Source organism: Thunnus thynnus, chromosome 15 (genome assembly GCF_963924715.1).
Source record: "Thunnus thynnus chromosome 15, fThuThy2.1, whole genome shotgun sequence".
NCBI lineage: Eukaryota > Metazoa > Chordata > Actinopteri > Scombriformes > Scombridae > Thunnus > Thunnus thynnus.
In genome coordinates, this window is record NC_089531.1 from 11,308,277 (window position 1) to 11,331,848 (window position 23,572).

General features: G+C 42.1%; 1 protein-coding gene across 2 annotated transcripts in view; it reads left to right on the plus strand.

The window, feature by feature from the left end:
* samd12 (sterile alpha motif domain containing 12) overlaps positions 1-10,621 on the plus strand; it is a 112,524-nt gene extending 101,903 nt beyond the window's left edge. For both annotated transcript variants that reach the window (XM_067612556.1, XM_067612555.1), the window contains exon 5: positions 6,682-10,621. In XM_067612556.1, the coding sequence (XP_067468657.1) occupies positions 6,682-6,713 (32 nt within the window). In that variant the 3' untranslated portion in view covers positions 6,714-10,621. The remainder of the gene's footprint in view (positions 1-6,681) is intronic.
* The last annotated feature ends 12,951 nt before the right edge of the window (positions 10,622-23,572 follow it).

The following is a 23,572-nucleotide window of genomic DNA, read 5'->3' on the forward strand; positions in this document are numbered from 1 at the left end:
GCACTAAGGTAAAATGGTAAAAAATCCAATATTACAGATAGCTAAGTCGTCGATTCTGTGGAGGAAGATGGTAAAATACATGTAGTGTAACATATGAGGAGGCTAACAGTCTACATCCATGCTAGCAGCTCAATGAGGCTGTAATTAGGCACAAAGGTGCTTTGAACTAAATGCTAACATCAGCATGATAACATGCTCACAGTGACAATACTAACCTGGTGATGTTTAACAGGGAGGTATTACCGTAGTTATCATCTTAGCTTAGCATGCTAACATTTGCTAATTAGCACTAAACATAAAGAAGTGGTGTCGGTATTTGGTCATGAACCAAAGTATTGGCGTTAGAAGAAAAGTTAAGTGATGACTAAAGTGGGGAAATGAATATCAGTACCAAGTTTCCAATCCATCCAATACAACTACTGAACCACAAATTTCAACCTCTTGGTGGCACCTTGAGGCATCAGTACCTTGTCTGAAAACCACAAATGTCTCTTCATGGTAATCTATCCAATCCATCCAATAGTTGTTTTTTAAATTTTCAGTCAGGACCAAAGTGGTGGTCCAACTGACAGGCCGAGTTTGTAATCCCTAGAGCCATGCCACTAGTATGGCTAAAATCTCAAATGCAACTCAAAAATAAACAAAAAAAAAAAGCATTCCCTCTTTTCACAGTAAGTAATGGGTGGTGGACAGTTGGAAATGTGTGAATCTAAAAGCCCATCAATAGATTAAAAAAAAAAACAAAACTGGCAGTTCACTGTCACTCCACATTGTGTATGCTCAAGCTTTATCAGACAATTGCTGCCACAAAGTAGAGTGTATGGTTACCACAGAGAATCACAGATGCCTTTGATATCTATGTTCTCATCTTTTATAGATTAAGTTGACAAACATACAGATCCATTGTCTCCATTATTTGTCTATATGTTTCTGCTCACCTGCTCACTACCCACCATCCCCATCCTTGATCCTGGCGCTTTGCCCTTGAGAAGGAAAAATCAATCTTTGTTTGAGCTGCGCGCAACTTAGGTCAACACTGAGGCCATAAACTTTGATAAGGGGTCACGTGATCAGCCAAAAAGGTTAGGAGCCTTTGCTCTAAAGACAGTGTTGGCTGGCTGAGTTTCATTTTGTTTTGATCATGTATTTCATCTCTCAAATTCTGCTGTGTGTAAAATTTGTTACTGACATCTAAATCTTAGAGACTCCATTCTTAAAAGGCTCTCCCTTTGCATGGTGGTGTTAATTGAAAGACTCACTACCTCACAGACAAGAGTGATTATTTTCCAGCCACATACTAATTTGATAACGGATCAAGGTCAGGGTATCTTGACAGAGTATCTATCCTTATTTTTAGCCATGCTAGCAGCACAGCTCAAGGGACGGCAATGTCAGTATGTCGGTCAGTCCACCTCTTTGGTTCAGACTGAAATATCTGAACAGCTACTGGATAGAGTGCCATTACATTTTGTACATCCCATTAAATACGATATTCAGGGTACCAAGAGGATGAATCCCGCTGACTTTGTTGATCCCCTGACTTTACCTCTAGCACCACCAGCAGGTTGACATTTTTGTTTTTTGGTGAAATATCTTGGCAACTATTGGATGACTTGCCAGATGGTGAACATGGTACCATGGTATCTTATACCTGCTTAACATCAGCATGTTAGCTTTGTCATTGTGAGCATGTTAGCATGCTGACATAGCAAAGCGCCATTGTGCCTAATTACAGCCTCACAGAGCCACTAGCATGGCGGTAGACTCATCTGTCTTATCCTCCACTGTTCCCAAATGCCAGCATTGTGATTGTGATATGGTGACATTCAGTGGTGTCCCACTAGTGTTCCTTTAATGCAATATGTGAAGATATTCAACCCAAGCAATATTTGTTTTCATTAACAAATCCCATGAAAAGACCAACACCAATGATGTGATAGTTTGTGTCACAGTATTCTCTATACTTAATCACCTGGTCTGTGGTACTCTGTCCCAAGCCACTTGTTTTTATTGAGGACATGAATCCTTAAAGGTCCAATAAATGACATTGAGCCTCACTGGATGTCAGCAAACAACTGTTTGCTATGTAAAGATAAAGTGGAGTAATGGCAACCTGAGCAGCGAATGAAGTCACACTCCCTCTGTGCATGTTGTTATCCAAGCTTCTCTGTTCTTTGTTTTGGTAGCCTCACCAGCTGCACATGCATGTTAGTGCATGTGCATGTGCATGTTGGTGCATGTGAGTTTAATCTGAGTTTCTTGAGTTGTCTGCTCTCTTTTTTGTTTTTCCAACTTTATTGAGCAAACAACACACACGTTTGTTTTGGTCTGAGATGTTGGTGCTATAATGTAACATCTAGTGGCTGAATGTCATGTATTGCGACTTTAAAAACATCGAAAATAGTTTCATTTTTAAACATACATAATTTCCTAAAACAGCAGTAGATTTTAGCAAATGTGATTTACAGAGCATTTGTTGAAATATTGGTTTATTTGTTGGACTCTTTTCAGCCGTGGATTAATACACATTTGGTAAAATAGTGAGTGTCTACAGCAGCAGGATGATTTATGTGGAATTAACTCAAAATAAAGTACAGCGCCCATTTTCATTGTAATTAAGGAACATGTCACCTTCATCACTGTGGCTCACTGATTATGATTATTTTAACAGATCACAACAATAAAACTGATCTTGCAACACTTTATGTCAAAGAATGCTGGCACAAGTTGCCACAATAAAATCAGTAAAATGGCTCACTGATGTGTTTTCAGTCATTTCTGGACCAAGATGGAGGTCTATTGCCCAAAGGGAATAAGCCATAACAGCCTTTGGCTCTCCCTGGATCCAGCCTATAGAACAGATTCTTCAAAGCTGGATGGTCAGAATCAATGCAACTACTGTACATCTTCGTCCACATTTGCACTATGAGACCTAGCGCACACCAGAGAGACAGCAGATGCCGCTTGCACACTAAGGTGTGCTCTGATTAATGAAGCAAGACAGGTCTGATTAGAAATGCACAGGTGAAAGTCAAGGAAAGAAGGAGAGAGAGTAAAACATGGCAGGATGAGAGAGAAATTTTGATGATCCAGACATTTGACTACCTGTCTCTGAAAAGCTGCTCATCTGTGACTACTGGCAAATCACATTCATCATTCGTATCGGTGGCACAGCGGAGTGCGCTATCGCAGGCTAAGGGAGCACAGTTTGTGTGTGTGTGTGTGTGTGTGTGATGTGCATGCAAGCATTCATGTGTGAGTATGAGTGTGAGACCGAAACTGTGGGTGAATTACACAGCAGAACAGTACATTAATAATAGATCAACTCTCCCTTTGTTTGGGACGTAAACGTGATGAGTGGGCCCTGTAATTGGTTAGTTTAATAACTGGAGACAAACCGAGTGTTCTGTGCTTCTCATTCACACACACACACACGCATGCAATTACACACCACAGAAACATACCGAAATTGTAATTCTCTCTCAAACGCTGCAGCACACACACACACACACACACACACACACAGTCCACACTCATGTCAGGGAGGCATTCACACGCTGGTCTGTTTAATTTAGGTTTGGCAGATTATAGTAATTATGTTAAAGAAAAGATTTTCCAGAGTAATTTGCCCTTTTCTGTCCTTGAAGACTGAAAGAGCGCTGAAGTAGGATCGTACTCGTTTTATTTACGCTGGTATTTAACTGTTCAATCAGATTGGAAAATATACCCATATAAAGGTTGTGAAAGCATCCAGGATATTATTGTTTTGCATGGTTTTATGGCAACAGGAATCTCTTTTATCATCTGAAAATGTTTTCTCACATTGACGTAACCACAGCCATAGCAGCAAACTATCCTTTATATTAAAATGCAGAGCATGTATTGTCTGTGTGTGTGTTTGTGTGTGTGAGTGTGTGTTATAGAAAGAGACGCAGTGAGAGAAAGGGTTTGTGTCTCTCTGTGTGTGTGTGTGTGTGTGTGTGTGTGTGTGTGTGTGTGTGTGTGTGTGTGTGTGTGTGTGTGCATGGTGGCAACCAAGAGAGATGTAGTGATGCCAACATAAATTGGAAGTACAGAGTATGTCATTGAACTGCACCTCTGGGCCTGCTCTCCATTCACCACTACCCCAGAATAATGTGTGTATGTGTGTGTGGGTGTGTGTGTGTCTGTGTGTGTGTGTGTGATTGTGTCTGTGCGACAGAGAGAGTCAATGTAAACTATCCATGAAATTAAGATTCAGAACTGAGTATTCCGTGTTTGTATGACGGTATAAATGTAGCCGTTTGTGTCTGCGTGTGACAGTGCAAACTATCCTTGAAATTAAGATGTAGACAATGAGACATTCCCGTGTGTGTCTGTGTGTGCATGCACGCACGTGTGTGTGTGTGTGTGTGTGTAAGACAACAGATAGCTCCAAAGACCGAGAAGGGAGGGGGATTGGAAGAATCTTTTTTGAACATGCTGACAGCTTGTCAAGGCCCTCCTACGACTGTAATGAATTTCAGCCTTTTGTGGTGTGTGGTCCCACTGCACTGATAAGCCTTGGCACTAATACAGTTAACAAGGAGTGAGAGAGAGTGTGTGTGTGTGTGTGTGTGTGTGTGTGTGTGTGTGTGTGTGTGTGTGTGTGTGTGTGGGCTGACATGGTGTTTACATGCTTTTGAACAGATGCATAGCAGTGTTTGTCAATAACGGTGATGAATATAATGTGGTTGAAATAGCTGTAACTGTGTGTGTGTGTGTGTGTGTGTGTGTGTTTCTGTGTGTGTGTGTGTGTGTGTAAAATAATAGCCAAGCTGAACCAGAGTAGTAGAGTACTTTTTATTACATTTATTTGCCGTCTGTACTGGCTTATAAAAGCTTATAAAATACAGTGCATTGTTAAAGATTAATACAGTGGTTCCCGATCTTTGTAGCTTGTGACTCCTTACAAAAAAGCAAGTGTCTAATTGGGGCTACTTGTCACATTGCAGACATCTGTGTTAGCAGTTCCACCAAAGACTTAAACCTGGTTTAATTTAAAGCCCCAAAGAGGGAAAAATCTCCAATGTTCCACAAAAAAAACAGATTAGAGAATAGTCCAAAACATTTTTCTTTTAAATATTTATATTTCCCACCTCATTAATCATCTCAGCACCCCACAAATATATCTTATGATTAATGAGTGAAATACTGTTTAACTTGTTTTATTCAATTGGATATCTAATTTATGGACTTTGCCTCCTTTGCGCACCTGTTTTTTTTAATGTTTTTATTGTCTCCTCCACTTTACTGATCACAAGTCATTGTGTAGTGTTATTTTAGAAATAGTATATACTCTATGTACCAGCGGTAAAAAAGTGCATTTTGTATGTGTCTGTATATAAAAATTTTATACCTATATAATGTGTGCATTATGTGACCTGAGACAAATTTCCCCTCAGGAAAAATAAACTATATCTTATCTTACCTGCACATTCATGCAACAGTATTAATGATCTAATGATAGTAAGTATATAATCATCTATCGGTCATAGGGGCCAATTTTCTGCAGAACGAGTAGTTTTACTTTTGATATTTAAGTACATTTAGCTGAGTTTTACTGAAGTATGATTTTGAATGTAGGACTTTTACTCATAACTGAGTACCTTTACATTGTATTGTATTGATGCTTTTAAGTCAAGGAACAAAGTGTATTTACTTACTACATTACTCTTACTTTAGCCCCAAGTTTGAAAAAGTTAATATGAATTCCCTCCTCTATGTTGCCTCTTTCTCTTTGAGTTTCAGCTCCCACAATCGAATAGAATAGTATATAGAATCACAAATCTGTTTCCTTTCTCTGAGCCCTGCATTCACACACATACACACACACACACACACACACACACATACACACACACACACAAGCTGTTGTCAGAGTCGGGGTTGGCATGTATCTTTGTGCCTTGTCATCACATGCTCTGACTGAGCTCTAAATGTCACTTGTCTCTCTCCGCTTCATCTGCATGACTCATCCTCCTTGTCTTCACTCTGCATTTGAAATGCTTCTGTGTGTGTGTGTGTGTGTGTGTGTGTGTGTGTGTGCGTGTGTGTGTGTGTGTGTGTGTGTGTGTGACACTGACATGTGCTGGTGTGTTTGCATTTGATGGACACGTTACTGCTCTCCACCTCCCTTTGTACGGCGCCTGCAAGCACAATGATGCCCACTGCATTGATTTTCTCATGCCATTTTATAATTGTCTCCTCTCTTTTTATTCCCCCCCCCCTCCTCCTTCTTTCTCTCTTTTATCCTGTCTCTCTTATCTCCCCCCCTCTCTCTTCTATTTTTCTAATTCCATCCCCTGATCCATTTTTATGCCTCACTGTGCCCATGCTTGTTATCTCGGCCCTTTCTCTTTTTTTTCCTGTTTGATCTCAACTTCTTAATTTCCTCTCTCATCTACGTCACTCCGCTCGGTTTCGTTTTGCACCCCCTCCCCGTTCTTTCTGTGATGGTCGTCATCGTTTCTCTTTCTGCTCCTCTGTTTTCATCTTGTTTTTCTCTTTCTTGCCATTTCTGATTTTTCGTTGGAAAGAGAAAGAGGTTGCTTTTCCCTCTTACCATTCACACCCTCCCCCCCCCCCACCCTCTTTCTGTTATTTTCTCTCATGAATGTTTTCCAATCTTTTCTGTCTTCTGTTCTTTTTTTTTTCCCGCAGCCTCTCTGGAGTGCACTCCATCTTCACCATAGCCTGATGGAGCAGGACAACCCAGTCACAAACAGACGCCCACCGCCTTGTCAACATACATCCAGACCTCCTGTATGTGATCCCCGGACCTCCTCCTGGACCAATCACAGCTCTTCGTGTCACACCTTTGGTCTCCGTCCTCGACTCCTCCTAAGACCGATACAGAAAAAAACCCATGCCATGTTCCCAGCCACTCCTGAAAAGCTCCCACAAGTTCTGACTTGTCGTATCCTCACAGTCCAAACAATTCTTCACAAGTTCCTGGAAGCTGACCAACAGTTTCCATTACATGCATCCCATCTCCAGTCATTTCTGACCTTTGCAGTAAAACTTCCACCACACCTTTCATGCTATAACTCCTACTTTCCTCCCAGACATCCCTTCAACTCTCCTTCAAGGTCGTCGCCAACAGCCAAGCCCTCCCAACGCTCATCTACCCAGAATTCAACACTGGCTGCAAGCAACAAGAGCTTGGCTGGGTTTCCTCAAAGCATTTAAACACCAGGATAACTTCTGTACCATTGCCTTTTGATTGGACAATAGTTTTATATATGTGCTGGTTGGCTTTTAGGGAACTTATCCCAGAATGACACCCCTACTCTCACAGCAAAGACCGACACCCATAATCCATTTCTTCAGACTGTCACTCAAACTCAAAGAAAGTCATTTGGTCTGTTTGTGGCATGTTAGCTCCTTCATCATAGCACTTTAAGGTGTATTTTCTCCCGTGGGTACTCTTGTGGTGCACTGCTGAGGCGGGTTCCGCCCTGCTAAGGACTTTCTGTAGTGGCAACGTAAAGACAGTTCACAAGACCACTACTGTACACGTTTCCTTCCCTAATTCTTCCTGCTTATCTCCTCACAAATTATATTCCAACAACTGCAAAAGGGTGACACAATTTACACAACCATGCCTGTGTTTTTGTGCTCTTTCTCTCTCTCATTCTGTGCATAGATCCTGTAAACAGTGTTTTCAGCAACGCCTGGTGAAGTATCTGTACCTGTCTATCTTCCTCTCCTCACTTTTTGCCCTCTCAATATCGTGGATTGCTCTCATAGGATAACCTGAGAGAACTTCATTGTGAAAACAACCAACAGTTAGTAGGGGAATAAACATTGAACCTGGCAACACATTAGGTACGGTTAAGTTGGCTCCCCGAGATGAACAACATCATTGTGAAAAGCAATCTGAAGGAGATGGAGCAGAACCTGGAAAAAAAAAGGGATGAACAGTTGGAAGGGAAATTCCCTCGGTATCCCTAAAAGCACTGTGCTAGTAGGTAAACTGATTTGGTAACCCAAAAGGGGGTGGCTGAAAGAAAAAAGGAGCAAGCAAAGCAAAAGGGCTTGTGAACCAATAGATGCTCTGGCTTGAAATTCTTTACCGGATAATAAGGAGCGAAAAAGAAGAAAAGACATCACCGATAACAGAAGAAGAGCCTTTTTCATCTCCTCCCCTCTGTATTGCTGACTCTTTATTGCTTTGTCTGCTGTTCATCTCAGTGCTTGGAACTATTTTTAGATGAGAAATACTGAAAATAGTGTAGAAATGAGATGTGCTGTGCGCAAAAGCTCATCATGGAAATGTTGTCTGTCAGTCTGTTAGGAAGATACAGTGTATCCTATTTATCTCTGATGGGAAACTCAAATCTCTGCTGTCAATGTGAATAATGGCCACTCACTGTTGATATTATAGGTATTTTAACTGCACTTAAAAAAGCACGTGTCTGTCGCGAAACAAAACAGTTGTTACATGGACCAGTTTCATCTACGCCTCTGTGTGTGTGTGAGTGTAAATACATTATAAAATCTTGTAGCCAGTATAATGACCTCTAAATATCAGCCACTGATTTCAGTGTAGCAGGAGTGATATTTATCAAAAGCTCATATCCATACCGGTGTAGCATGAGCTGTTGTCACGGTAACAACATCTTTCCTCTCCTGGATAGGAGCTGTCAATCAGAGGAGCATAAAATAGCTGCTGCGAGTTTGAGAGGGAGGGAAAAAAAGGGGGGGGTCAGCGTCGGCCCCTGAGAGCCATTGCGTTTTAATGGGATTCCATTTGTACACGGGTCCCTCTGTGTCCAGCCATTCATTGTTTGGATAGCAGCCGTAGCCTAATGCGGCAAAGGCCTGCAAGCAGATTGAATAGTATTGATCAGTTCTTCAGGACATACAGTCGGTCCTCCAGGATTACAAAAGCCTTGTGTGTGTGTGTGTGTGTGTGTGTGTGTGTGTGTGTGTGTGTGTGTGTGTGTGTGTGTGCGTGTGTGTGTGGAGGGTGGAGGGAGGGTTCACTGCCATGCTGACAGTCACATAGGAATGGAGTTGTTCGGGCTAAAACACAAGTGGCTATTTCACGGTCGGCTGGAGGTGCCGTGTCCATGTCAGCCAAGACAGGAGGAAGAGGAGGGCTGAAGCTCCTGTTAAAGTTTGGAATTCTTCACTCTTCGATTTCGGATTGGAAAATTGTGAACTGGAAGAAATGGTTTGCAGTGGTAAAAGGTTTCTTTAGTGTCAGGCCTGGTTTCATTTATGACCCTCGACAGGAGTTACTGACTCTACATTATAACCATTCTCATCAGTATAATGAATTGATATTGATGATATTGTTCAAAACATTCAATATAACCTCTTAATGGCATGAAAGGAGTAGTTGCGCATTTTGGGAAATACGCTTTTTCTCTTCCTTTGCGAGAGGTAGATGAGAAGATTGATACCACTTTGTGTTTTTCATCTTCTGATCCAACTCTCTGCAAGCAAATAAGCGTACTTCCCCAAATCTCAAACTATGCCTTTAAGTTAAATTCTAACTTTTGCTCGGATATGGTCAGAGGCATAAAAATTTGCACATTAGAGCCTGACAAAACCAATGTCCATGAATTCCCAAAATCTGGTGGGGGAAAAAAGAGCAAGAGGCTGAGTGCTTGTGATCTTACAGTATATGATCCACTTGCATTGAATTTCATCATATTTTAGATGGTGGCCCTGTAAAGAAAGTACGCTGTCTGTATTTTAACTCAATTGCAATTCTGCACTTCAATGTGACTGTAATGGATTACTGAAAGCCTTTGTAATGAAATATATTCCTTTTGCTCTCAAAGCATCTTTGAAATTATTTTTTACAAATTTAATGCAGGGAGTCTTAACTTTCGGTCAAGACCCGAATTTGCTTGCAGGCTCCACAGTACATAACAAATGTAGCAGTGTGTTTTAGTGATCCATATCCTGAGCTGCAGCACTGTAATAACTCCGGGTGTAGGCAATAAAATATTCTTTATTGTTACTCTCTAGAGAGAGTGTGTTCCCTACTAGCAGGGATGGAAGCAAGAGAATAGATTTTCCTCCAGTGGCATGAGGGAAATTTTCCACAGTGTATTTGGCTCTGATATCCAGGTATAACCAGCTCTCGATCTGGCAACTGTGCCAAGATGTCCGAGGACATGCCCGAACTGGCTCAGCCCGTAGTCTCCCAGTACCTGTGAGAGGTTTTGGCACGCATGCATAGATGCTGATACACAGTGCACTGTTACACAAGAGAAAGCCAGACTAAACCTCACACAACGTTATTGCACAATAACTTCACACATGCTGGCACACACGAAAAACTGCACACAAATGCAGATTTTGTGTGTAAAATACACAAACACACACACACACACACACAGTGACACTATGTACACACACATTTCTTGACAAATTAGCAGTTAACACAGTCACAGCCGCTCACACATATTATATTAGTTATGCATAAACATGTAGAGGCAAACATGTAAGCGACACCTCAAACAAAATCTAAGAAGAGGACAAACAAATCTGAGTTGTTTTTTTTTTTTCTTTCTGCCATGTTGACAGCATGTTTCGATTCTGTTCTGAGTGTTTTTGTAACCAACAGGCATGCAGACCAAGTCTCTACTCCCAGTCTATCTACATATAAGGTGCCTAATGATGGATATTAATGATGATATTGATATCATGATGCGTATATATAATAAACAGATTAGTCTTCATGTACAATGAGTGCTCTGTTTATTCTCTATTATTCAGTGTGTGATTGGCCAACTATGTTACGCCTCATTCTAAATTTGCCTGAGGGCTTTGGGTTTGTGTGTCTGTAAATCAATTTGCGTTCTTATGAATGTTTCCAGCAGATATAAACTCAGGTTGCAAAACATCACCTGACAGATGTGACAGATGTTTTTTCGCTGGAGAGATGCATAGTGGGTCCAGTCATTTACAAAGTTTTATTCTCCGCTTTCTCACAAACAGTAGAGGTAGCAAAAGCAGCTGAATGTGCACACACATCAATACTTCAGTCTTCTGCCCTAGCAGATCATTTCTCTGGCTGGGTTCCCATTTCCTGCCACCGTAAGCCTCTAATAATTCCACATTATGCTATACTACATTGCATATACTACAAGGTAATAGGTACAATCATTTGATCAGGGTTTACAATGTAAGACAGCTGACTGCTGAAGGGCTGGCAGAAAGTCGGCGCAGACGGCCGACTGTTGAGGGTCTGGCAGGACGACGGCAGGTGCAGCTGACGGCTGGGATTCTTGCAGGGCGACGGCAGGTGCAGCCAGCGGAGCCAGGGAAACAGGAGGTTGCTGCAGCTCAGCAGGGACAAGAGAGTGCTGCAGTTCAGCAAGGACAGGAGGGATAAGAGGGATCTCAGTAGTAACGCGGAGCAGCAGAAAGTCTGTGGTGCTGGGCGGTGGAGACTCTGTGGCATTGGACTGCTGAGAGAGCCAGTGGTGTCAGAAGCCATGGGGACCACGCCTGCTTTTGGAGACTCCACGGTACCCTGTGAAAACGGCAAGGCAAGTCCCTTATAGGGGTAACCACTGGACATCATGGTGGCTCCTCAGCCACTCCACCTTAGTGTCATAGGGTTCAGGAAATGCAGGATGAGGACAGGCAGGAAGAACGCTATCTGGGTCAGGACAAACAGGTAGCGGGCTAGTCAGCTCAGGACAGGCTCACATATCTGAGCCTAATTGACTGGAGTGCAGGCTGGTTGTTAGTAGTCCAGGGTGCAGGCTGAGATGTAAGCTGGAGGTTATCATACTGGTGGCTAGCAAGTAGGTGACTGACAATCTTGGTGGCGGCATGGCTACCGGGGACGACAACATAGAATGGAGCCTCACGCTCCACCGACTCCCAGCGAACTGCTGTCAAACTCATAGCCAGAGCAGGGTCCTCCTCATGGATGGACTGAAAAAACTTGACCATGTAAGTGAGTACCATGAAAGTGGAGCAGGTGCACCCAAACGCAGAAGACTGCAGCCAAGAGGAACTTGAAGAATAAATCTTTATTGAAGTCTGAGTGCAGGCAGAGCAAAACTGAACTGAACAGAACAAAGGATCCAACAAGGACTAAACTGGAAACCAGGACTTAAATACTAAACTGATGAGGGGATGGGGGAACAGGTGACTAGGCAGAGCACAGGCAAGGAGCTGATTGGTTGGGGAAAACACTGGGAACAGGGAAGGACTCAGAGAGCTGATACAGACAAGGTGTGGAGGGGAAACAGTACAGGAACACAGGAGGAAAATCAGAATACCAAAAACCCAAAACACAATAAGTATGCTCAAGAAAGCCTTAAATGCCAGCAGGCCAAATGCAAACACAAAATCACTGTGCTACAGAGCTAAGATCATCTGAGTGACATACTAACTCCTAAAGTCCAAAAAATAGATCTGTTTCATTACCCAAAAAATGAGAGGGGGAAAAAGCAAAAGCTGAAACATCACAGCTTAGAGTGAATTGCTTGAAAAGCAACTAAACCTGGCAGCTCAGTGAAACCAGTCTGAAACACATTCTCAAAATAATCTGGTCATAAAACAAACAAAAGTATTCAGATTTCACTTCAGTTCTGTATGTTCTTCCAATTTAGCACATGTATTACAAACAAGAAAGTAAAATGTTGCGACAAAGGTTCGATGCAACAAGCAACAGTATCTCATCTGTCATTCTCCCACTCAATCCAGTCTAAACAGACAGAGAGAAAACTCTGAGGGCAACTGGTGGACTGGTGGAGAATGGCAACTAAGGGATAGAGCCAGAGTGTGCAAATTAATTGAAATTTATACCTAAGAATGCTCCACATGCAGGAATACTTTTTTAAGATGGCCCATACTGCAGTGGAGGAGAAGGAGGTGGATAACAGGTGTGAGGGATGAAGAGAAAGAAAGATATGACAGAAAATCGCTAGCACTCAGTCCCCTGCCTGCCTCTCCTGAGACCTGCAACACACACCCTCAGCACTCTGAGCTTTCACTGCCTGCCTGGTTGAAATCTGCACAGTTTTTTTGTCCTGTGTGTGTGTGTGTGAAATTTCACTCCACTGTTTTCTCACTTTGCACTGTCCTTTTTTTCTCTTTCAGTTTTACTGCTCTAATTCTATTCATCTCTCATTCTTTGTGTCCTAGCATCTGAGAATCAGTCTCGTACATGAGCTCTATCATCTATTCATTTTTCTAACTCTGGTGTTATTTTACTGCTTCACAGTTTTCAGCTATGTCTACTTCTATATCCTTGTTTTCTTTGTCGCTGTGGAAACTCCTACATCACAGTTTAACTTTGTTTTATTTCTCTCTCCTGCTTCTTCTTCTTCTTCTTCTTTTTCTTCTTCTTCTTATTGGCATTCTGTTCTCTCTCTCTATTTATGTAGCCTCCCTCTTTTGTGTCTCTGCATCATCCTCAGCCTGGCTGTTGCGCATAATGCTCCGCATTCCCATCTTCCTCCGTCACACATTCATGTCAAGCACAAGCAGGCGGCTGTATGAATTAAACATCTTAGACAGTGCACACACTGAGCCCCTTTGGAGTGTCAGGATGAGCACTGGTACTCAGATAGGGGGCTCTGGCCACACACCGTGAGTGTTTGTCAGTGTGTGTGTGTGTGTGCATGTGTTGCTCGGTACTTGACACTGTATCACATTGAGCAGCAAGGGTTGTCACATCTGTTTTCCTTCATGTTTTATTGTCAGAAGGGAGAGGGAGCAAGACGGCGTCTTTCTTGCTAAGCTTTACCACTTTGACAAAGAAAAGTTTCTTCACTTTTCTCACACTCTTTCTTATGCTTTCCTGGTCTCTGCCTGTATCTTATCTCTCCTCTTCTCTTATCATCTTTGATTTCTCAGTATGTGTTGTTTTCAACTAGTGGTTTGTGTCAAAATTGTTTTTTTTTGCTTTACCCCCCGCCTCCCCTTCCCCATGTTTTATTCTTTCGCTTTCATTACTTTATTCAACTTTTGGTTTCTGTTTTTTCTCTTTGCTTTTTGTCCTTCTTTTGTCTTTCATCTATATCCCCCGCTCTCCTCCGCTATATCTCCTCTCTCTTTGCATCTCTCCCCCTTTATCCCTGTTCTCACTGATTCTGTCAATATGACTGATATGAAAACCTTTTCAAAGCAATTGATGCTTATTTTGTCCAGGATTGACACAGATCTCAGTGGGCTGTGCGTGTCAGTGTCTGCGTCTGTGTGTGTGTGTCATTATCTCCCTACATGTGTCCGTATCTGCAAGTGCGCCCGTGTGCTTCTTTATGTACACACCGTATCTTCACAAAACTGTGCACACGTGTAAGTGGGCATCAGGAGAGTCTCTCCACCAGCAGAGAAGGTTAAGCCTTCTTATCAACCTTCGCTGTGTGTTGATTCAGTATAGATCAAGCCGACATCCACCCGGTCGTGAACTCCCAGTCCCCGCTGTCTGCTATGCACTCATCTCCAACAAACACTTTTCATGGGGTTTTATCTTGCCAGCTTTGCCACAACCAGTGTCTGCACTGCAGAGGATAATGCACACTTCCGATACACTGATTTACTGTGGCAACCTTTCAAAGTTTAAGGGGTCTTTTTCAGGTCAAACTAGAAGGCTGCAAAATCTAGCCAATTGGACAATGACAGTATAAAGAGGGGAATAATAGGTAAGAGAAAATGAGAAGGTTCCATCCAATAAACCTTTTCATTCAGTTCAGCTTTCTCTTAAAGTAATGCTTGTCAAGTCAATATTTTCATATAAAAAAAAGGGTCAGATGACTATGTGTAATGTAAAAGATTAATCACTCATAGCATCAAACCTACAGATAATTAACACCCGGCTCAACCATTTCCCTGAGCTCTGTGGAGCATTTTAGCACCTTTCCATTCATTGTTTTGGTTTTAAGGCCTGCAACTTTACTGTTTCGGTTCAGACTTACTGCTCTCATTAACCTCGCTAGTGAAAAAGTTAATGATAAATCCACCGTACACCACCTGCCCTACACCAAATGGCAAACAAAGTTAGCAACTAGCCAGTGAATATAATAGAGAATTTAGCTGCTAAAGAGCCAGCTATATCTCACAAGTTGGCAGAGACCAGTACACAGGTAAAAGGGGAGTTGGACTTATATATGTCAAGTGACCAGAAATATGACCCAAATGAATGCTAACTATGTTTACTGGATTTGTAAATAGGCAACTGCTTACTAACACATGCCATATAAACTTTCTTTATTAGGCGATATAATATCAATATTGCGTTTACAGCTTCTTGCGCTGCCACATTGCATACACACATTTACACTTATAAATTCACAGTAAATCTTATATCAAACCTCCTTTTTCGTACTATTTATGGATGGTGTTTTTCAGTAATAGCCATTCAGTGTTTTTGGTTTTCTGTAATTGCCTCTTCACTTGAACTTAAGATCATTTGTTGTATAATAGTATTTTATAATAGCACAGAGCAGCTGGATTTCATCACAAAGGCACACAGGAAACAGCTTAAAAGAATGTAATATAGAGTGTTATTCTCATCAGCGCACTCAAAGTGTCACATCTTTTCTGCGGTGCACAGCCAAGAGAAGCATTAACATGTTTTTTATTCACTTTACTAGATATTATTCATACCATTATAATTCCTTTCTGACTCTCCTCTTCTGTCACTAGTGACAGTAGTCGTAACCTCTCCGCCTTGAGATTCTAATCCTTTTGTTTTCTTCATCTGATTCAAATAAGAAATGACACTTCATCGACGTCCGCTGGGAAATGTTTTCTGGTCAGCGTAGTCACACAGTTGAACAGGCAGGCGGCAGGAACGCTACAAGCCAGCAGATGCTCGCTGCCCGATGGCTTTTCCCAGCACCTCGTGCAGCTGTGTGCTCCGCCGCTCAACATCAAGAGGATTATTACCACTATGTTTACATGTCAGACAGAGTCAATTATACCTCTGACGGGAGGATGGAAAAAAGAGAGAGCATGCACAGGTTAAACCTTTCCTCCCTGAGGCCATGTGTGTAAATGTGAGTGAGATCCTGTGTGAAATGTGCTGGTTGCTCCACAGGTAGTCAGAGAAACCAGAGCTTTACCACCAGCTTCCCCCCTATGTTCAGCGATGATGGAATAGGCCAGAACCCCTACTGGGGGGGGCCAGGTTCTGGCTCCCCAGTAGGGAGCCAGCAGCCTCCAGCCAGCAGGCGCCACTGAGGATGGAGAGCTGCTGTGAGCTTGCTCGTTAAACAGACCTTCGCCAGACCTTAATGATATCCGCCGGCACATTTCCTCTCTCCCCTGCCCTCTCTCCCTCCACCTCTCTCTCGCATTGTATCTTTCGCTCGCTCCCATCTCTCCCCTCTTTCCACTTTCGCTCTCCTTCAAGCCTTCCGCCCTCCTCTGCTCTCTCTCCCCTCTTTCTTTCACCACCACCATCTGCCTCTTTCCTCTCCCCCCCCCCCCCCCCCCCCCCCCCCCTCTCCACTCTCCCCTATGTTTGGGTGAGGAAGTCGAACCCGTCTGGTGGAAGGGAGAAAGGCTCTGTCACACTTGCCTTCTAATGAGCAGTTGCTCTGTGTGCCACCAGCTCTGACGGAGCCAAAATGGCGGACACATTACACACTGCTGGGCCTTGATCTGTCGGGTCTGTGAGTGACTGGCTTGATGGCTTCACTCTGGAATGATACCGTGTTGTAAAAAAAAAAAAAGAACAAAAGAATAAAAAAAACAGAACAGAAGAAAATGATGTAATACGGTGCTTTTGGTGAGAAATCGGCTATTCTTGTTTTCACTGTTGCACAGAATTTGGACAGTAAAAAAAACGTGTGGTCATGCTCGCTTCCTTTAGGTGTTTAAAGTACAGGCCTGTTTGATGGCCTCTTCACTTTCATCCACTGTGTGTATGAGTCAATCTTCATTTAGGGACTTTTCATCCTCCGTTTTCCACACCTAGTTGGGAGATATTTGATGTCAGGGTATTTCCACTGCTCTGGTGAATGATTAACATCAGTGTCCTCAGTCACTCCTTTACTGGAATTATTATTGAGACAGAAGCAATCTGTTTGTCCCAGGTCATGTTTGTCTTACAGGTTGATGATCAATAGAAAGGTGGACATCTGTGGTCAGCAACTTCAACTCAAATAAACCAGTATATGAGGAACATTTTAATCCACTGCCTTAGGCCTTTGTTGTATTTTCCATTTTATGTTGTGTTCTATTCAGAGAAAATTGAACCCTCTCACAATATTTTATGCCAAATTCATGACAGCTGCAGGTAATAGATGGGTGGTTGGAACAAACAGAAACACTCCTCCTACTTTGTTGTGCAACCTTGCATGCGGGTTTTGGTTAACCATAGATCTTCTGATCAAAATCTCTGAATTCTTAGGCAATCATGCCCAAACAGTGTTATGCAAATCTGATTATGTGTCAGGCCAACCCTGTCTCCTAGAAATTACATTCATGTACAACTAAACTGCAACAGCAAAAAAACATTTTCCTAGAAATATAATGCTGGCTGAATTACATTTTCTCTCAACATAACGAGAAAATGATGTTAACTAACCTATTTGGCAAGTTGCAAAAATGTTGATACTGTAGTTTTTTAGGGGGGAAAGGGGGTGTTTCCCACCGAAATATTTGATTTTGCAGTACAATATCCGCTAGAAGAAACTACAGCAATATCTAACTTTTCATAGTTATGTTTAGGCACTGGCAGCACTTGGTTAAGGTTGGGGAAAGATTTGCACTCCTGCAAAAACACAAGGCACAAACATGAGGCGCTCAGCAACGCAAACGAGCAAAAAGCTTCACTGTCATTGAAAATGAATACAAAAAGCCACCTCAGGATGATAAAAGGCACTCTGTCTGATTGGGGCGTAACATGTTTATTAACATTTAAGCCACACCATGATCTTTCACTAACCTCAACCAAAGTGCTTTTGTTGCCTAAACCTAACCACACGCAGGACTCGGGATGTGAACCAGGTCTGTGGTGTCAGAGTCCTACATTTTGTAGGTTCCCAATCCACCCCGACCTCCTCCCTATGACTTCAGAGCAATATATAAACCTGTGAACATAATCCTGGCAGCAATTACATTTGTCAGTGCAACATAATTTGGAAAACAGTTTAGTTGTATATAAATATAATTTTATAGGAGGTAGGGTTGATCAGGCAGGAGGGTCCACTCTCTCTCTTGTCTTGTTTACATTCATTCACTACAGAGTCAGTGTCAAGGACCACAGTGTAAGCAAGAATCAAAGCAGGCAAAAGATGGCAATACTTAAAACCATGAACTGCAATATCCCCAGTTCAAGTCCAGTCAGGGATCTTTGTTGCATTCCCTATCTCTGCCCCCCCTTCATTTCCTGCCATCTCTCTTCTTTCCAAATCTCTAATGCAGGCATAAAAATGTACAAAATGCAGCACAACAAGCTAGCAAAGCTCTGTAAACTAAACCGCATTTCCGGGCATCCACAGTGGCATCTGCCGTACATTGAACTATTCTCTGAAGACTGAAAACATGATCGTTGTTATTAGTCTTCCAAACAAACCTCTGTGTCCATAATGGAGGTCTATAGCACAGATGAATAAGATATTTAAGGCTTCAGGTACACACACAATGCTTGTAAGTAGGATCAGTGTATTGTTGGTTTGGTTCTGCACATGAGATTTGTTGACAATAAGAAAAACATAGAAAATTGTCCTGGAAAATATCCTTAAACCACAGAGGTTGTATTTCAGGAAAAAAAAGAACATGAAACCTTTCTATAATGGAGATACGGTATGTGTTATTTTGGAGGGCATTGCCAAATTATGTTATCCTGATGATCAGAAAACACTCATTATAGGTGTGTATACACATTTTTAAGGAATTCTTGTAGATAGCATAACATTATGATATTTCGTCAACATGTTTGGTCACGGCCTCGTTAGTATCCTTGTCACAAAATCATTTATCTTCTCTGTGATGTGCAACACTGGAAAGCATGAAACATTTCTCATGCCCAACTCTTAAGTTATGATCCCGATGAACCACATCTGTCTGATCCAGCCATTATCAGACTGACATTATTACTGTACAATTAATATTAAGCAGTACAGTAATACTGTATACATATTTCTTTATAATTATATTTTTGAGGTATTTGCACTCAGGTTGTGAGTCACTTTGGATCTCGACTGGAGCAGAGCTGCATGGACTGACAGGGTGTGTTTTGCAAGTGCAATCGGTGTTTGTTTTTTTTATGTGTGTGTGCATGTATTACGCACGTGTGTGGGTGAGGAAGGAGTATCTCTCTCTCCATCATGCATGCATACTTGAGATTGTGTGTGTGTGAAGGTACTAGATGTGCATGATTATAAGGGTGTATCAGTATAAACCTGTGACCCCTTCCAGTCATATGCTGGCACAAAATGGCATCAGTTCCTCCCAGTCAAAGCAACGAAGGAGATGACATATCCTCTCCGCACCTCTGAGGATGAAGTCACACCAAACAAACACAGTTAGACGTATCTAGTTTTCTCACTAGCATCGAGCACAATAACCCATGATGACAAGTATTCTTCTATTTCTAAGTACCAGCACTGTGGAGCATTTGCAGCTGATTGGCTTGAATGAGATTTGCATAATGCGTGGGATGAAATAACGCTGAACAATAACCGTTTCAATATGAACTGGAAGTTTAAGATCTATGGCAACAAAACAGTGAATAAACAACAAATCGAGGAACAAAAGTCACTTTCAGCTCGTATCCCTCAGCCACAGCTCAATGTCTTGATTGTCTCGTTGGCCTACATTCTCTCTCGAACATTACATTCTCCCATTTATCCCCTAAATCAGACTTTTAATCTCGGTCATTATGATCTTGCATTATCGTAATAGTCAACCAAAATTAAAGATGGCATCACTTTCTGTCCCAGCAGCAATTACTTGAACCCTCCATCCCGCCTCCATTTCCTTAAGACGTGTTGAGCGAGGGCACTGATTTATTGATTGAGGCTGTGTGTCTGTGCTGGCGCGCTCTGGGAGACGAGGATTATGTAGCATCAGTGTGATGTTGTTGACACTCCTGTCGCCTTTACAGCTCTGACACGCCAAGACTTGGCTGTGTGCCCACTCTGAGTGTGTCTAAACGTGCGTATTGAGGAGGGGGGAGGCGGGCAACTTTGAGAGGTCAGTGGAGGAGTTTTTGGGTGTGAGATAGATGGGGGATTGTGTGTATGTGTCTCTGCAAGTGTGTGTGTGTGTGTGTGTGTCGTCAAGGGGTTGGTGGTGCGGGGGGGAAAGTGGTGGGCCAGCTGGCAGCCTCTGGCTCCAGTGCTCCCCGTGGGTATCCGGCTTGGCGCAAATTCTTTCTAGTGTGACAGCTGGGACCTGGGTGCCAACCAAGACAGAACTCACAAACATGCAGTAACATACACACACACACACACACACATACAAACACATGAACACAGCAGGAGGACACACAAAACTGGATGGGAGGCCAAAAAAAACCCATCACAGGTTGGAAGCTGAGTAGTTTTGTGCATGGTAGCTGAGCAGCACCTCTTAACGGGCCACCTACCTCTAGTGGTATCTTGACATGCAGATATCAAAATTTTGTTCACTGTTATTGTATTGGGGAGGACACAGATATCTTACACCCCATTATTCCTTTGTTTTATACCCGTATTGGACAATTCTACAGCTCAATATGTGCCAGTGTCAATGTTCAATTCAGGAAGCAGTGTGGCCTTTACATGGCAAGGAAGGGTGTGTTGGTTTTACTTTCATTCAAGAGACTGAGTCCTGTTTTAACAAGCAATCAGACCCAAAATAGTCAACAACAAAATGGATGGGTGAGTAAAGGGCATGTTGTTTAAGGTACAGGTGAAATGGTAAAACAGGGTCTGGGAAGGAGATCAATGAATTTGAAGGTTTATCAGATGCCAAAACATTGCACGGCAGTTTGTAGGATTTTACAACTTTTATAACTATCACTGCTGAAATCATTTTTATCTTTTATTGTAACAATCACATGTGTAATAGGTGATCTGCCAGCAATGTGTTCCTGCACGTATTTGATCAGCCAACACAACCTCATCTTGCCAGATGATGTTGCAACAACTCACTGCTATTGTCTATTGTTGGCCTAAAACCTATAATCAATGTTTGTTTTTTTACAAATCATAACCAGGATTTTTCCTGAACCTTAACCAAGTGATTTAGTTTCCTCACCATAAGCATAACTAAACCATACTTTACAGTTTAACCACAGTAAGTGGGAAAACGTTAGCACAGACCATTTAAAAACATTGTCATTGAACGTAATCCAGGATTTTACATAATCATCCAGATTCCTCACAATGCAGATAAATTCAACCAAAACTACCTTTATAGTCACAAACTTCTCTTTCATCATTATCCTACATGATATTTATATTAAAAAGTTTTAATAAGCCAGCTCCTATTTCCATGTCAGTGGGTGGTGGAATAAGTAGAGAGATAAGAGAAGAAATTAACTGTGCAATTTGCTTTGGTAAAAGGACATTTTTTTCTGTTATACAATAGAAAAAGTATTTAGAATTAATGCTTAAAGAGGAGAGGCACAGATTAATGTTTAATTTAATGTCCTTGCATTTAATGGCTAGAAAGTTTTGCATCTGCAGTTCATTAATCACTATAGATTAAGGCATATTTCTGCTTCCTGAACGTTTGCTTTCTCAAAATCAAAAATGCATGGTGATAGGAGTGATTCTCTAAATGTAAAAATGTGTGCTCATTGAGGGGGTGTAAGTCACAAACTCACAAAGGGAAGGTAGCACCTGTCAGGTACCAGTTTCACAGGTTGTGGTTCCAGGCATCAGGGAGCCAAAAAAAATGAGGACATGGTTTTTGGAAAGCAGGAGGAAGTCATGGAGGTCGAAGACAGCCGCAAGCCACTGAGGGAGGGAGGGAGAGAGGTTAATGGGAGTAAATCAGGGAACCATGGAGGTGAGGTGGAACCTTTGAGTTTTTTTATGCTGACTGTCCGACTCGCCTCATTTGTCAGTGTACTTTGTAACGGCTGGCTACCGAGAAACGGATCAAAATAGAAAGAACCGACTCTAATATAGTTTTCCGCTCTGCTATTCAGTTGTCAACACTTTTCATTAGTCATGCGGGATTGACTTCACTGTTTGGGCTGACACTCTTTTTTTCTGACATTGGAGTTCCTTATCTTAACATGTCTTTGTTTAAGTTTAGAAGTGATACAAAATGCATCGCCGTTTCTGTACTGAGTGAAAATGCACAAGCTGTAAATGATTAACAAGAAGAAGAAGAAGAGGGAGAACAACTGAAAAAAAAGGAAAGAAAAAATGACCATCTGCACAGTTAGACAGAAACAGACCTCTGATCCATCCACCCATCCATCCAGTGTGGGAGATATTACCACCAACATATCTGACGACATGGAAAAATGTGCCTCACCAGGCAACCGAGCACAATGTACCACAATATGCGTTATCACTCTGATATGTTTTGACAGCTCAGAGTCCCTCAATATTAAACTCTGCTGAATATGGAATGAAAACAGCTGGGGCACAAGGTTAGATCAACATTTCAGGCCTTCCCCTCTTGATCATACGTACTCACACACACAACGGCATTCATACATTCAAAATGGCATTCATTTTTCACACGCCCGCCTACACATTCACTTTGAGTAACCCTCATGGGTTGTGACAACACTTGTGCAAATGCACCATTGCATATCAAGCTTAAAAAAACAACACTGAGAAACAGTAACAATACAAACATCCCGTAACAGCGTGAATGTGCAGTGACATAAGTCGACTATGGGTGAAATGAATTCATTGCAGGTGCAGAAAAGAGTCGTTCCTGTTTAAGCTGAGCCAGGAAAGCAGGTGGTTGGGGCTGGTTGACAGTGTAGTAGATTGATAGACTGGCTTTTAGATACGGTATCAAGACCAACAGGCGGGTACACAGACAGGCAGACAGAGATGAAACATTGTTTATGAAGCTACCTCTTTATCTTCTTGTTGAGCAGTAATGCACACAGAAAGGTGAGTACCCTCCCACCTTATATGCACTCACAAATGCAACAATCCTCAACGGGAGTATAAAGCCGGCATGATGCATACAGCGCCTTTCATAATTGCTTGTGCCTTCCCTTATCTAACTACCCAGGACAGCAGCACTTTGTTGGGACTCACTTTGATTAATTGCTGATACAAAGAACCACTCTATTTACTGCATGTAGGTCAGGTTGTACCTGCTTAACCGTTAGGTGGCAAAACCTTGATGTCCCCGAAAATACATTATGTAGAAGTTTACTTTTAGTTTGCTTACTGTGAGATGCAGCAGGGTAATGTTGCACCTGGCGTCTGACCAGATCCAAAAATATTTACTTGCTCCAGAAATGTAGAAATGTGCTTTTTTTCCCCCCTTCTTTTTCTTCTTTTAACTGCAAAGATGCAGATCGCTGTGGCTACTGCTGCCCAGTCAGTGTCAAGTCTTGGCTCTAGGGATGACAGTATTGGTCTAAAATAAAATAACTAAAATAACTATTGACATGAAATGTTGATGTTTGTGGTCTGACTTTTGCTCC